Source organism: Orussus abietinus, unplaced genomic scaffold (assembly GCF_000612105.2).
Source record: "Orussus abietinus isolate OABI.00-Male unplaced genomic scaffold, Oabi_2.0 scaffold14, whole genome shotgun sequence".
NCBI classification, from domain to species: domain Eukaryota; kingdom Metazoa; phylum Arthropoda; class Insecta; order Hymenoptera; family Orussidae; genus Orussus; species Orussus abietinus.
This window is the reverse complement of record NW_019395994.1, coordinates 575,309-591,218: the sequence shown is the minus strand read 5'-3', so window position 1 is coordinate 591,218 and position 15,910 is coordinate 575,309. Positions and strand designations below refer to the sequence as shown.

Here is a 15,910-nt window from a genome sequence, read left to right as displayed (position 1 = left end):
CGGACGAAAAGGGTCTCTGAAATTATCTATCCCTCTTTTTCTTCTCCTCCATTTGCACCTCCGTAAAAGCATAGACAGCATTTCCGGTACAGGCTGTCGGATGTCATAAAAGTAACGGTAGCAACGTAAAGCAAGCACATGACGCCAGTTTTGTTATTCAAATCTTTTGGGGGAATGAAACAGTGACTTCTTTGGATTCATGGTTCATGATTGATACCTTTTTGAGTATGACTTCTATTACGGTTTAAAAAGAAACAAATTGCTAGTCTCTTTGCGCTTACCTTCAACGAATAGAAAGTATCCCTCGGGATTTTTCGACAGAATTTGCAAAGCCTTGACCGTCATCTCGGCAAGGGATGGATCACCGCTCCCATTTGCATTCCTGTCAACGTCGAAGTCCATATGTGAATAAGAAAATAAGCCTGCAAACGATCAGAATATCAGTCTTTAACTTCAATTACTACGGTGTATGTATTTATACAATACATTTTTAAATAAAAAAAAGTTGGTTTTGAAAGGAGATATATTGATACTTCTGGGAATAGTATTAAAAATATTCTAGTTTAAATCGCACAATTGCCTTTTCTGGAATATTGTGGATATTTAAGGGATCGGAAGATATGAAAATGACCCAACCGTAAAAATGATTTTCATCATTTAGAAAAACAATTAATAGGAAAGTAAAACACGAAATGGATTAGTACCTCTCGAGTAAATTTACTGTTTTTTCTGTTTATGATCGAGAAGCACATATTTCGTTGAAAAAGAAAATGGCACACCTAGTAAATGGTTAACTTTCCGCGGGTCGACTTTCTCGAATTGTTCTTTATTGGTCACGTATTCTGCAGCGACGTTACGGAGGCGACGATTTCGCGACCATTCATCGATCAAATTTCGACCATCCAATCTTCTGCCATCTTTTTCTGGTTCTTCTGGATCCGTCGTTACTTTTGGAACGAAATGTCTCCTTCCTCCACCCAGAATGACCTAAATCAAATATAATATTCATATTGACGGTACACATAATATTTTACAAATAGCTATATAAATTAATGATACCTTGTTAAAAATATCTGTTCGGAATATAGCATACACGTAGATTAAATATTGAATATTGAAAAATCTATTTGAAGGTGCACTATTTCGAAATTTAATAAACAATTGTTTATAAACAGTTTTTCTTAGCGTAAATTCGGTTTCGCAGTACTTGTTGATGGCTCACCCGGATGAGCCAGGATTTTCGTTTAATTTTAATTTTAATTCATTCATTTGTAGATACAAAAAAAAATGTAAAAGATTTTTTTAATTTCGCACATGCTCTTATGAATACAAAATGCTACCTGTAAACAGATATAATCTTAAAGAAATTATGAAATTCCGTACGTTTATGTTGCGGCCAGGCTCGTCCTCTAGGAGCTGCCTGGCAATGTCCTTGCAGGAGGTCCTGGCGGCAGGAGGCACTTTCCCGTCGTCTTCCCAGTACCTGCTGGACGCATGTGCGTAAAGAGCTGCAGGCGTCGCATGCGTAACCCGGGTGGTGGTGACCAACCCCGTGGACTTCCCTGAAAAAGCGTGTCAATTTAAAACTCGCGTAAATACTTCAAACGAGGAAGCATTGCTTATGCGCGTTTTCATCAATCTTCCGATCTTTCCCTTTTTCTCACGGCCTCGATTTACAACACGTACATACATTCGACGCACCCCGTTCGTCTCTCTCGCTCCCTCGGTCGCAACGCTCTTATGCTAGAATTGCGGCCAATTCACTCCGATTTATCGCCTGCTTCAGTTAGAGCAAAACTTCCGTATCGGTCCTACTCCGTTGGTAAATACGCTAACGAAGGTCGCAGCAAAGTCCCGGCAAGGTTCTGCGTTACTCCAAGTGACTCCACTCGACGCCCAAATCGCGTTTTAATTAGGAAAGAGCAATGTCTTCGCGTAGGCTCCGAGGACTTTGCCGTAACGCGATAACGAATTAACTTGGGACACGTGCCAGGAATCTTCAGGGGACCGAAAGCGCATCGCCACTTCAAAGGGCGCTGCTACATAATAGCCGTTCTCTCGTAACTGGATCGACGACACGATAACCTCTCGAGCCGTTTTTCTTCCTCTTCTTCTGGAACAGGGAATTGTTACTGGGAGGAAACGGGAGATTGGTCGGGTCGATTTAAGAACACGAGGGGATCGCGGACGTGTCGGATCCTTTTGATCGAGTTCTTTCAGATGGTGAGGTACAATAGCGGACACGAATGCCTCCCGTGCAGATACGACATCGCCTGTGCAGGATGGGAGGGCATTGATGTCTCTCGGCGTACAAGCAGAAAATGCGTAGAGTCCCGACTTCATAGTGATGGTAAACAATAGATCAAGGTAAATGTTGCCTAGTCCAAATTGATAATTAGATACTGTCAGTTACACACTTGAAAGCAGAAGAAACGTATTATTTAAATATTTCCGTGATGATTATTTTGCAGAGGTCCTGCAACAAATTGATATGTAAATCGGATTCAAAATATATCAGGAAGATTAACCCTTTCGGTACGAACGCAGGATGTATTCCAACCGTTTTCGTCCGAATTTTGCCGAACTAATTTGTACGGCATGGGGTTAATTTCGCCTAGACAGTAAATCTTTCGCTCATTGTCCGTGATTATATATTCTAGATCTGTATACACTTAACATGGAAGGGTACAAGATATGTCAGCATAGTTATTAAGCAGATAATTGCAGGTGGTGAGCAAATGTTGAACATACATTGTACTTGCGCTTTGTACCCTTATGTCCGGTTTCACCAACCTCGGTTAAGTCATTGGTTACCAAAACGTAGGTTAAAATTAATGACCACGGTACTCATGGGTTCAAAACGTAAATGTTTCACCATATTTATTCAGACTGTGATTAACTAATCTTATACTCAATTCGAAGTGTGTTAAATTGACAATGAACGCGTTCATGTCATTGGCTGATTCTCTGATCGACTAGAAAACAAAATAGATGCGCCCTTGTCAAGGTACGGTATCCTAAAGTAGTACAGTTTAATGGTTAAGAATTAATATACAATATCCTCAAAAATACTTCGATAGTTAAAAAATGGTAAATAAAATGAAGGATATCATATGCAGTACAAGTTTAATGTTACATTCAATGTTTACTCACCACTTGTAATGTTTAAATTATTCTCTGCACGATGATAATGCAGACATATATTCTTTCTATGCAAGTGTTGTACATAGAAATGTAGAATATATAACGTAATCGACATATGATTAGTCTGGATACATTGGAGTATTATTGTTGATAGTCCTCAAAATCCGAGATTCAATCCGATCTTTTGCATCACCGTCTGCTTTGAATTTATACTCCATCTGCAACAAATAAATGTCTTACAAACAATAAATGATATCGAAATTAATTTTTTACCTATTGGTTTAGAAGGAATTAATAAACTACTAGGACATTGAAGAGCGTTTGAAATATATTTGACAAATGTATTATAAATTATCAAGAAATTAATATGCAGATTTTACGAAAAGGAGTAAAATCTAATAAAAAAACTCCTTACTGCGGAAATTAAAGGGCTTAAAAGACCAGATTTCCAAGGCGATATCGCGTCGTTGTCACGCACCCTTAACCCCTAACCGTGTCACCGGCAAGCGGCCAGTGATTAATCAGCTGGACAATCAATCTTAATAACCGTAGGTACAGATGTTGCATACGTTTCTCGTCAGATATCTGAAGGCATGTTATGCCACACATACAACCCGCGGGGGTAAGTTGCACGCCAGGAACGCGTTCGTTCTATGTCAAAACATTGCCGATACATCCGCGATGCTCCGTCATGAAAATACGAAAATGACGTTTTTATCTGCTGGTCTGCCCCAGAATATCTTTCCCGTGATCAAAAAACCGTCGTTCAATCATAATTATACCATAAATATAAAATACTTATCAGCTAGCGCTGACAAGTATTCTTGAATTACTCTTTATTTCGGGCTCTACCATGACTTCATAAATCCCTAGTAGCATAGAATAATTTCTAAATATTTCTTAGTAATCTTTACTATATATCTCAAGCGACAGATTTTATGTATAATATTATATATCTTACATATGTTCAATAAACATTTATATACGATTAATTTACGGATATTTCACGTTCCACGGTGCCTGGGAATGTTGAGAATTGTCGGACACGTGATCGCATAACTTTCTACCTTCCTTAAAATGAGTAAATTATGCTCCAAAGGTTTATTTGCCTATTTTAGGCACATCTTGTGTAAACATATTTCGCATGTTAAATAGTTTGGAGTGGCTTTGCATCACTAGGGGATTCTTCCAGTGCAGATAGAGAAGATTATATCATTTATATTAAACGTGTATTGACTATAAGGAACTAGACAAATTATTTCAAGCTGCGATAACATTTTTTGTATTAAACGGGCTACGTACATAGAATGAGATAACGCAATGACAAGTGTATGAAAAAAAAAAAGAAGTTCAAGTCCTGCAAGTAGAATCTACATCCAACTCCATGCCTCACTTCTAAATGCAATGCCTAATGAAATTCTGAAGCTTCAGCTGAATGCCAATAGCGTCAGTTTGCCATAGGAATGCCAATTACAGCGAACGCCAATCTGTATGTCGGGTCATTGTACATGTCCGCCACGTGGATGCATTATGAATCTACGATACATCAACCACCATTTACTACATATTATTGCATTATTGGAATTGCCAGTAATAGATAACGGCGCTACAAATTTGCGGGTTCTGATAAAAATGATTAATGTGGTTTCTAAAGGCAAATGCAGGGCCAGAATTCTCACCTTACCGCAATAGTAACTTTCTCGCACTAAACCGTAGTAAAGTAAAATTTGATAAATGCTCTACGATCCAAGCTGTTCGTGCCTAAGATCAGTTTAAAGTTGCAGGTTTCAAACGTGCTAGAGATTTTGGAGTCCAAAACTTGTAGGAGTTGCGTTCAGGAATTTAACGAGTTTTCAATCGAACAGCATATCTGAATTCGAACGATTCTCCTTGAGTAGAGAATGTAGAAATTTACGAGGGGGAACTTCCGAAGCTACTGGAATTGTTTAAAGTGGAACGTGTACTTCCCCGATCCCTTGGGCATTGAAAGACAACTTTCCGAAAAACAAACTATGAGAGTTTATTCAAATTTAATTTTGTATGTCTGTATGTGAAAACCATTAAGAAATCTATTCAACATCGACAAATAATAATTCTGTATTGTGCGGAATTAATTGAGAACAAAAAAGTGAGCATGTGTAGAGTTGAGAGTTTAGACGAATGAGGACTTCGATTACTGGACAAATGATTTCTGAACTTTTTTGCTACACTTTCCCACTGATTCAGTCATTGACTCACCTTGTTGCTGGGCCCATTTAATGAGTGATGGCACCTTGGCATTGAAGCTGGAGTGACAATTTTCGAAACGAGCCGACGAATCCAGTCCAACGGTTTCGTAATTTGCTTTGACACCACATAGCAAAGCTGTTGCACAAGCGGATGACTCTCCTACTTGAGCGTCCATATTGTACGTCTGAAACAAATGAACGAAGAATTTCAATGTCATTCATACAATTACCATGTAGACGTTTGCAATCATGTACTTGCACAAAATCAGATACCAGGTCTCACGAGGACCACTCATGAAGTAAACCTCTCCAATTTAGTTGAATTTTTGATATCCCGTAGAAAAACGTATTCTAAAAGACATGTATTTTTTTATACGTGCGGTTTAAAAAGGTGAAGCTACCCACTAAAGATGGACTATATATAGATTATATCATCTTAGTTGTGAATGTCAGTTCCTAACCACCGTAATTAGCATTTCGGATGGCTTTGAAAGGGCCGCTGGGGAACAAGCGGATACTTAGGTGAGGCTTCATGGGTTCCGGGGTGTGTAAACGCGCGCGTGTCTACGAGTAATTGCCATAACCATTTGGGAATCGGCATAATTAACCGATTCGAGCGTCGAACTCAATCGCAGGAATCGTCACCGCGTTGAACTGGATCCTGGGCATTCGCCGGCGAATAAGCACGGCCGAGTGATCGTAAATTCGCGCCGGTGAAACGCACCGCCTAATGTGATTTTGATGGACTATTTGTGTCGAGCTATCGCGCCCGGAATTGATAATGGCGACTGATTACGACGCGGTTGCATCGTTAACAAACGCGCCGACTCGCATGCCCTTGTTCTCTCGAACAGCAGCGCGGTTGCCCTTCCTTCTTAATAGAGCAGTTTCGGAATCCACCCTTACAGGAAGTAACGGAACAAAGGGCAAAGGGTTCGTTTGTCCGAACGAATTACAGAGCGAACTCTCAATGTCGATGGCCTCAGGCGTTACTCCAGAAGCTCTCTTTTGTGTCCGCGCGCAAACGAAACTAAATGGACGGATGAGTAAATAATGATTTCAACAGGACTGCTAGAGTACGCTATTCGAAATATGAGAGCTGGACGCCATTTTGGTGCTGGTCTGGGTGGAGTTAAAAAATTCAAAAAAAAAATCCAAATTTTGAATGGGTCAGGACAATTCTTAGATGATCAGGAGGGATGTGTCAGTTTCGGACAGTTTGGTCTAATACCCTTAAAAAAAAGTGTTGTATTCGAATCGACTGATTTGAAGGGGGTTTCACTCCACCTTAACGACGCGACGGAACACGTTCAAAACCTATTACTGTAAAACAAGTGAAAATTGTATGAAATGTAATTTTTAGAACTTCTTCTTTTAAATATCCTTTAGTAGCATGGTGGAAAAGTTGCTTCTGTAATGTATTAATCAGGATTCGCTAAGGCGCAAATTAGGTATAAGGTTTCCGTTTGAACGGAAAATTCACACAAAATTCCCCTTGAGTTCAGAAAATGTGTTGGAGATTTTTCCGCATGATATTTCCCAATATTGCTATTCTTTGAATGGTTGCGGCAAAATCGAGGAGATACGAAGTGTCGATAACACACATCGAGAAATGCGAGATAGTATCGAGACCGAAGTTAATCTTTCCGTTCTCCGATTGAACCTGTGCCAGAAACGTTTTTGTTCAGCCGGAAGAAAATCTTATTTGCCTGAATATATTCCATTTCTAATTCAATTCTAAGTTTTCTCTTTGCGCTAATACTTTGAATCCGATTTCCATTTTTTGGCGAAAATTTTAAGTTGACACACCATGACACTCAGTTACATACAGTGTTACATAACCATATGTGGTGGAGTAGATGATTAAATGGAATTATATTTAATTCTGTATATTTATTTTCTCTTCGGCTTGATTATTCGAGATAATGAGATATCTGACATGACCACGGTGACCACGATAAGAGCATCCTCTGATAACTGGTGGCACTCATTGGAAGACAGGAGTGCCGTGCGATCGCATCGGCTATAAAAAAGAACTTTTGTTCTCGCTGCGTTCTCTGTGGGAACAATGGCTTCTCGGACATTTTCAAAGGAAAGGCAGGAAGTTAACAAAGAGGAAACTAACTCGACTTCCGGAAGCCGCGTCTCCGACGTCGCTGGTGTCAGTGAGACTAACGTGGACGGGTGGCCTTTCAGAAAATCGAAGTAAGTTCGACAAGTCGCTTCCATCTTTCCTTAACGAGCAAGTGAAAATGATTTAATGAGTGACGTTTCAATCGCTGAACAAAAGCTGATCAGCAACTGTATGATAAATAATCAATGCAGGCTCCGGTTACGTATGACAAACGAGTCACCCACGTGAAGTTAACTTTTTCGGTTTCCATTAAATCGATAGCAACTAACGAATTGGCTCGAATTTCAACACGAATTAAAAAAAAACAAAATCGACCGTACAAAGTAAAAATGGAGATGTACATGAGCGGAATTCCCTATTTGGCATACCCAAATGGGAAAGTAAAGCGAGCTTCCTTCGGCGATGGATCGGTTCCGTTTGACGAGTAAGTCGCAGCCGTTGGTTCTTTTTCCGCGGGTCCGCGAAAACCAAGGCGAGAAAGCCATCCGGATTTATTTTCATAACCGCGGATTCCTGGCCGTACTTGGGATAGCTCGGCGCTTCGAAGCACAAAGAAAGGCTCTGGGTGCAATGCCGTCATATCTGCAACACCTCGGCACGACTCTCGACGGGCGTTTGTCTCACAATGCACTCCGGATTTTCCCCTCGCGTTTACGAGCGGTCTCGCAAAAGCTCCGGCGAGGGCTTTGTGAATTTCTCGTACATCCGATTCGACTTTGCGGGAACCTCTAGGTTCGCTTTACACGAAATTTCGTGCGGCACGACGGTTGCTTTCGCTTTTACGGTCTTCGCTTGCGCTCCCGTCGTCATTCAGCCCTTTTCCCCTTTTTCGCGAAGCGTCATCACGAGATCGAAAGGAACCTTTCGGACGTTGTTTGCTGCGACTTCGCGGCATAGCTTTCATCTTAACGATCCCGCAAATCGTTTAACGTCCTGCTTGATTTTCGCTATTTTATTATCGACATCGGTTGCGCGGTCTTAAAGTGAAATGAAACCCCCCTCAAATCAGTCGATTCGAATAAAACACTTTTTTTGAGGGTATTGAACCGAACTGATCGAAACCATGACAAATGACACGTGAGAACTGAAGAATTATCCTGAAACTTTCAAAATTTTCATTTCCGCAAAAAAATGTTTGACTTATCCTAGACGAGAAACAAAATGGCGTCGATCTTTCATATTTCGATCGATACGAGCGAAGAGCTCCCTAGAGATGTTACTCTCAATAGTGTTTTCCTTCCTAAATTGGATTTTTAAAGTTCTGCGTCAATCTGAGAAAATTCACTTTATGACGTTCTAAAGTCGGAAATCGTGAAATTTGGCAGTCGTCGAAGAAAGTTTGGATTGGGATATCGCGGGTCAAGAGCTCGCGGAGAAGTCGCAAATGGAGCAAGCAAAGGGTTCCATCGAAAGCTTGCTTCCCTGAAAGGATGGTCGCGAGAAAACCCAGGAGATCGAAAAAGGATCTTTGGGCATAGAGTGCCTTTAAAGAAGCAGAACGTTCAAAAACGTTTTTCCCAGGACTCGGCAAGAATCGGCGGAAACCTCTAGGGAGGAAAATATGAAAAGGCAATTATGGAAGGAAATAAAAGGGATTCTCCGTTTTGCAAAGCGCCCATTTCCGTATCACAGCAGTTGGTTCCGCTCCGATAAGCTACCACTGAAATCGGACAAATCTTCTCGGAAAACTCGTGGACTTCGGGACTTTGCTTCCTTCGTTGCTCTATTTATTGAATGTCAGTTTTGGAATCTAAAAGACTTATGATAATTAAAATGTCCTCTCTTTTGTGTGCGTACTTCCAATTGCCTTCCAATCGCCTCAAAAAAACATTAATAAAGTCATCCCATTTTTCAAATATATTTAACACCGAAAGTCTTGAGACGTGGATGCAATCTTCCCAAAAGAAACTTTTTGAAGACTTTGATTACTTTCAGATGGTGATTTTCTGTTCGTAGGTACGAAACAGACTTCAAATCCACGAAGGCGTCCACAGGCTCGGTAAGGATAGATGTGGATTCCGAAGTTTACGACATGAGCCATGATAGACGGGGAGTGGCGTTGATCTTCAATCATGCTCACTTCAAAAGCATGCCATCAAGACCCGGCACAGTAAAGGATTGCAAAGACTTGGAACGGACGTTGACCGATCACGACTTCGAAGTCCGCATTTATACAGATCCGACCATCGACACCATCACCACTGCGCTCAAGTCCAGTAAGTATCTTCAATTTTACCTTGACTTAGCTATTCCCGAGTTGAAATATAAAGTTCCGCAGCACGTTTGCCGTACGCTCGGAACATGTCCCTAATTCCGTAGCGAGTCCGTAACACGTCCGAATCGTAACATTAACCCCTTGCCTTAGGATTTAAATTCCAATAGCGGGTGCCACAAACAACAAAAATGTTGGTCATACATCGAGCCATTTTACGATTTGGCTGAACGTTCAAAGTCTCGTACGTTTTACGTTTGGCCCATTGACATACCACGTCTCACACGTTTTGTTCACGTTTGGCCCGATTGATATACCACTCTCACACGAAATTGTAGGTGAAGAGGTTAATCTACCGAAGGACCACGTTAAGTCCGATGTTAGGTCTTAGGGTTCTTGGCTCAGAAAGATCAGGCGATGCTCACTGTCGGAGTTACGTGGGACGTTGAAAGGAATTAGCCTCTAAATGGTTGAAACCAACCAAAGACTTGGTCGAGTTCAAGTACAACAATGTGGTTTATTGCGGATGGTTCGACTCTTACACGAGTACGCGAGTTTCAGAGACAAAGTCGCCGTGCTTGGAATATTGACTGCTTAACTTCTGAGCTTCTCAGACTAACAGAAACGAAACGCGCTTACCCGAGTTATTCTATCAAATATCAGATGTAACAACGTATGTAACAAATTGAATGCGGGAGAAAAACGACAGGACCGATAGATTAATGAGCTTCGCGGGAATTAAATTGGCCCTCTAACTCTCGGTAGACCGATTAGCTTTGATTTTCGGCAAAACGACGTTCAAAATCAGCGTGAGAACCTGATAGTGCCAATATGCACTGCACGCTCGTGTCCATTGCATTAGTCACCGAGACGCGTCGCTCGGCCGTATGTAACACCGCGCATAGACTCCGTGGGTTTGGCAAACACGTTAATTCTGGAATACGGTAAATACGTTAAAGCGTTCAGTGGCCCATTATCTGCGACGACATCGCAATTCGACAGATTTTAAATAATTGATTTTCCCAATGCACCACACGCAATACTAGACTCCTTGTCGATAAACGTTTTCGTTAGTGCTGGTGCTCTCTCAGTGAATTATTTCATAATTGTATTAAAAATATGTCGTAATGCTGAATTAATCATTGAAGATAGAAATTAAACTTTGTTTCCTGTGTACCGCCAATGGATCGTGTTAACGATTATTCACTTTGCGTCAGTTTTTACGTAGAATCTTTGAAAGATTCAAAGTAAACGTTTATACAATTAAAATATTTAAGTAGAAAAAATGAAATTATTCCATCTGTTTCTATTAAAAGGACGATAAAGTTAGTATCTGGGTTAAGTTCGCGTTGCAGACGGAGATTCACAATCTGACAGGATTTCGCGAAGAACTTTTCGCCGGATTTAATTAAAAGTTTTATTGCAGCTGCAGCTGAGGATCATACAGATGCCGACTGCCTGGTCGTGGTTGCAATGTCACATGGGGAGTCGGGACTATTGCACTCGTACAACACGTTATATCCCGTGGAGGTTCTTTGGAAATTCTTTACTGCAGACCGGTGCCCATCTCTTGCCGGGAAGCCAAAATTAGTTTTCATTCAGGTGACGAATCAGTTGTAGCGGTTAGTCTCAACCCTAGTAGCACAAAATATTTGTCCTATATTCTCAATATATTTAACGAATATCGTAATTCATTATAAACGTTTTAAATATTTAAAATCAAATTCACACGTTTCGCTCCCGTAATGAAATAGCGGAACGAAAATATTAGACAAATTTTTCGTGTTTTTTGATTGATTGACCAAGAGAGGAAATTTACGCCAGACTCGGGATCGAGCTTCTACTTTAGTGTCGACGAAATTAGATCTAATGGAAAGCTACATGTCATTCTAACAGGAGTTAAGAAGGATCGCAAGGTTTGCTCTCAGTGGAATAAGCCCGACGAAAGACATCAAACAACATATTACTGCAATAATTGCCCCAAGAAGCGAAAGATGTATCTTGGCGATTGTTTCTTCTTTCACATGCAAGGATACATAAAATATTAAAATATTAAAATATAACAGTTTTATACGTTAATTTTTATGTGAAATCATTTTAAGTTAGCTGGGTGGAATTCACCAAATATGCAGAAAATCGTCTCGAGTTGCTGGTTCGTCCAGGCGAAAAGGGCCTCGAGTGCAAAGGGTTAAATTGTTGAAAGTTAAATAACGAAAGAGGATGTAGAATCGTTGACTCAACCAGTATCTCTAGTGAGGATATTCCCTTTCCAGGCTTGCCGAGGGGATCGCCTTGACGATGGGGTGACAATAATTCACGAGACGGATGGAGCAGCTATATTCAGCATCCCTACCTATGCGGATATTATGATCGCGTACTCGACCTACGACGGTATGTATGTAATATGCATGTACCCAGGGTAGGTATAGATACCCTTGCTTTACATAGGTAAGCACAAATATCCCTCGATGAGCCCCGGTGCCCATAGGTACCTTCTAATAAGCCCATTTACGTTCCGTCTATAGAATTTGCACAACCAAAGGTTTCTGGCCTTAACCCTAATTTGAATAAACTTATACAAAATCGTTCCGAAAGTACAGCGGTATATTTTCCTTATAAACAGAACGACACGGATACCGGACGAGATGAAATATGTAAAAATATCTAAAATAAATTTAAAACAGGTAATGAAATATTTGAAGGCCCTAATTAACTGCAGCGGGGTACCCAGCGCCAGCTGTGATTTCCATGTCAAATAAATGTTCATTCCGAGACCTCATATTACCATCGTTTTAGCATAGCTGCGAATAAGACACTTTTTTTGCCTTTATCCTAGTCGATTTTATTCGAATCGACTGATTTGAGGGGATTTTACTTCATCTTAAACGAGCAGGCGTTCTGTTTTCTTTTCCGTTTGCGAAAACATCGGTTTCCGGTGGCAGCGCACTTCTTCTCTTTTCTTTTGTAAATACAGATAATACACGGTCCTCAGCTAGTTTCTTTGTCTATTTTTCGCTCTGGTGTTTATTGGAGTAGATCGGGATAAAAGGAAAAAAACTGGCCGGAGCTTCTTCCCGTCTTCCGATTGAATTCATTGATGTAGAGAAACAAATTGCCCACTAACTCCGTCGGAAAGTTAACGCGGAGAGGAAGTATCCGGAATGGAATTTACAGTGGATCGTAACGGGCTTGGAGGGGAAATAAAAGACTACATTCCCGTGATGGATCGTATGATTGAGAAAATGGGAACCAGGGTTGGGTAATTCCCCATTTTTCGAGGTTTCGACGTATATTACGTAAAACAGTAGTTTACTGTAGGAAACCAGTAAATTACGTTTCCAATATGAAGAACACCGAAGATGGACGATCTACGACTTCTGCTAGGTTATAAACGTCTTTTAAGCACATATGTAAACACGGAAATATTTTAAGGAACAATGAATTAATTTAGTGCTTGTATTGAAAATTGTTTAGAATTTTACGTTTTCAATATGGCGGGTTCCGCAGATGCATGATATATGTATTCGAGAGGTTAACATCTTTTATTTATACATATAAAAACGTAAAAATTGTTAAGAAATATTTGATCTGGCGTCTGCGTTCAAACCATGTATATTACATGACGTATTATACTTACTCAACCCTGACGGAACGAACAGTGGAAAAAAATTAGACCGTTGTCTGTTTGAAAGTTTGCCGAGGCCTTTTCCTGGCGGAGGAGCCAGGCGAACTTTTTCAATCGAACAACCCAGCCTCTTCCAACTTGGCCGAGTCAATGAAAGGAAGTAAGTTCGTACCGTAAGTCCGAAATTCGTAGATTCCGAATTCAGCAAATTGAAGAGCCGTTTCATGAACGTTTGCCAATCTTCCGCGACGTGAAAAGGCCCGTTCCTTTGAGACTCAAAAATCTTTTGAATAGAACTGACTTCAGAGACCAAACTTAATATCAACACCGCCAAAAATGGGCACACATCTTGTGATTACATCGTGTACATCGACAGGGTGAATGCATTACATACGATACCTCATCGAACGCCCAACGACGAAAACTTTGCGAAAGAGATTCGTTTTCCTATCACGAGTTTATTTCTCGAGTTCGTTTCATTTCATCTGGCCATAAAATATTTCCGATTCCAGATAGAATAAGGTAATAAACATTTTATGGTACCTTTAACCAAGTGAATCTGGACTCGATATATATATAAAGATATAAGAAGGAATCGAAGAACTCTTTTAAGGCGATGTGAAAGACTGTTTTTACCGACCAAATTTTCCTCAAATTAATATTATATTTATACGATGTGTACTTGCGATTTGTGAAATTCGGAAAAATAATTGACAGATTATTTATCCGCAGTTTGCAATATAGGAAGGTTCATTAATTTCTCCATTTACGTACTTAGCAAAGATGACAAAGAAATATTTAGAAATTATTCTATGCTACCAGAGTGTATATGTCTAATTTGCCGAAGTGGAAGTTCTTGATGCGTTTCTTTCTTCCTGAGGTGTAAGCAAAACTAACGAAGGCAAGAGCCGAGCAGGCATTTTTCGTGAAATAAAGGTAGACGTCGAGGGAAAGAGAAATGAGCACCCTAGAGAATCCAACCCCGGCAGGAGAAAGTTCTCCTTTAAGGCCTCCGGGTTCGACAGCGGTCTGCTCTTGCTTTTTTATTTTCTATACCATGGTCTACGTGTAGGAGGGATTTTCATTGTTAAACCGTGTCCCGTCGATCGACACGTTCTGTGACTGTGCGTCCTGGGAGAGCTGACAATTTCGGAAACGAGGATTGCGTCCTATTCACCAGGAGTGGCGAGCAAGTGTCAGATTGAAAAATAGAATCGTCGCATCCGTAGATTTTGCGACTTCCGTTCTTGGGTACTTCCGGCCCGGAAGAAAGCCCCGGAAGACTTCCGAGGTGTTGGCCGAACTTGGAAAACCTTCGCTCGCCTGATTTTCTGTTAACGCAAAACTCGAATATTTATAGGAACCGGCGATCTGACGCTATTCCATATTCAGCTTCTTTTTGTTATCGGAAAAGATTTGCATATTCCCAAACACTGGTAACATGATTACGGGACTTCGTTGACAATTAAAGAAATGCAGTCTCTCTAAATCTCACGTTATTGCAAAGGACCGATATCGCTGTTTATGAAGTGATAAATTCATTTTATATTATAAAACACTTTTTTTTAAGGGCATTGTACCAAACTGTCCGAAACTTTGACACATGACTCGCGATCATTTAAGAATTGTCCTGACACATTCAAAACGTGGATTTTTGAGAAAATTTTTTAACTCGGCCCAAACCAGAACCAAAAAGAAACCAGACAGAAATTTTGTAATAACTGTATGGATGTAAATATGTATAATGAAAATCTTTTCAGGGTTCTTTTCGTGGCGCAATCCTACTGCTGGGTCCTGGTTCATTCAATCCATTTGCAACGAGCTGAATCGCAATGGACGAACGCGAGATCTCCTGACCATGATGACTTTTGTCAACCGACGCGTGGGCCTTGAATACGAATCATTTGTTCCACATAAACAGAGCATGCACGCCAAGAAACAAATTCCATCGGTTGTTTCAATGCTAACGCGACTGGTTTACTTCCATGAGAAAATTATGTTTCGGGAAAGTCATGGGAAAGTCGAAGACGTTACAGAACATAAGTAATGTAAGTTTCCAGAGGGTTGTAACTATTTATTTTGCAATAAAATGGAAGGGAGAGATTTAGAAGTTGTATGCTCTTCACGGCACTTTCACACCACCTTAAATGCAATAAATATGTATTTAATTGGAAAAATAAGATGGATTCACCTGTACCCCATCAATTTCTCTGTCGTGCTCAATTTAATGATACAAATATAATAATTATACGTAGTTCGCAGAAAACAACCCTCGTAAACGTTTCGATAAAATGTTCAATCTAATCCTAATAAATTAAACAAACAGACAAGTAAATAAAACGCGTTCCATATTCGTAATTCACGCAATGTCTATATTTGCAATTGATTTCAATGATAAAGTGGAGCGAATCATATTTTCCAAAATGTCATGATATATGAAAACGAAATAACGGATCCTAGCGTCACGTTTCAATAAAGCTTAGGAGAGAGAATGGTCGAATGAAATATCGTTAATTTTCCCCGAATGCTTTCAGAGTAGAACCAGTCGTAGAGCGCGGTAACAAAGG

The 15,910-nt window shown here is 40.3% G+C and overlaps 2 protein-coding genes across 2 annotated transcripts in view; one reads left to right on the top strand and one right to left on the bottom strand.

Moving 5' to 3' along the window:
- LOC105698227 (alkaline phosphatase) overlaps positions 1-15,910 on the bottom strand; it is a 56,645-nt gene that overhangs the window by 4,524 nt on the left and 36,211 nt on the right. Inside the window, exons 3-6 of the mRNA XM_012422282.1 lie at positions 5,383-5,557; positions 1,384-1,562; positions 780-987; positions 282-422 (exon numbers count right to left, since the gene is read on the bottom strand). Of these exons, the coding sequence (XP_012277705.1) occupies positions 282-422; positions 780-987; positions 1,384-1,562; positions 5,383-5,557 (703 nt within the window). The remainder of the gene's footprint in view (positions 1-281; positions 423-779; positions 988-1,383; positions 1,563-5,382; positions 5,558-15,910) is intronic.
- On the top strand, positions 7,379-15,560 carry LOC105698296 (caspase-1). The gene is made up of 5 exons (XM_012422421.2): positions 7,379-7,577; positions 9,463-9,722; positions 11,145-11,320; positions 11,992-12,109; positions 15,104-15,560. Exons 1-5 carry the CDS (start codon positions 7,441-7,443, stop codon positions 15,388-15,390), a joined length of 978 nt encoding a protein of 325 aa, XP_012277844.1. The 5' UTR covers positions 7,379-7,440; the 3' UTR covers positions 15,391-15,560.

Excerpts from the sequence above, each read along its gene's own strand:
- LOC105698296 (XM_012422421.2), top strand. The coding sequence starts at position 7,441 with ATGGCTTCTCGGACATTTTCAAAGGAAAGGCAGGAAGTTAACAAAGAG. Across the intron at positions 9,723-11,144 it reads CACCACTGCGCTCAAGTCCA|CTGCAGCTGAGGATCATACA; the intron begins GTAAGTATCTTC and ends GTTTTATTGCAG. Across the intron at positions 12,110-15,103 it reads CGCGTACTCGACCTACGACG|GGTTCTTTTCGTGGCGCAAT; the intron begins GTATGTATGTAA and ends AAATCTTTTCAG.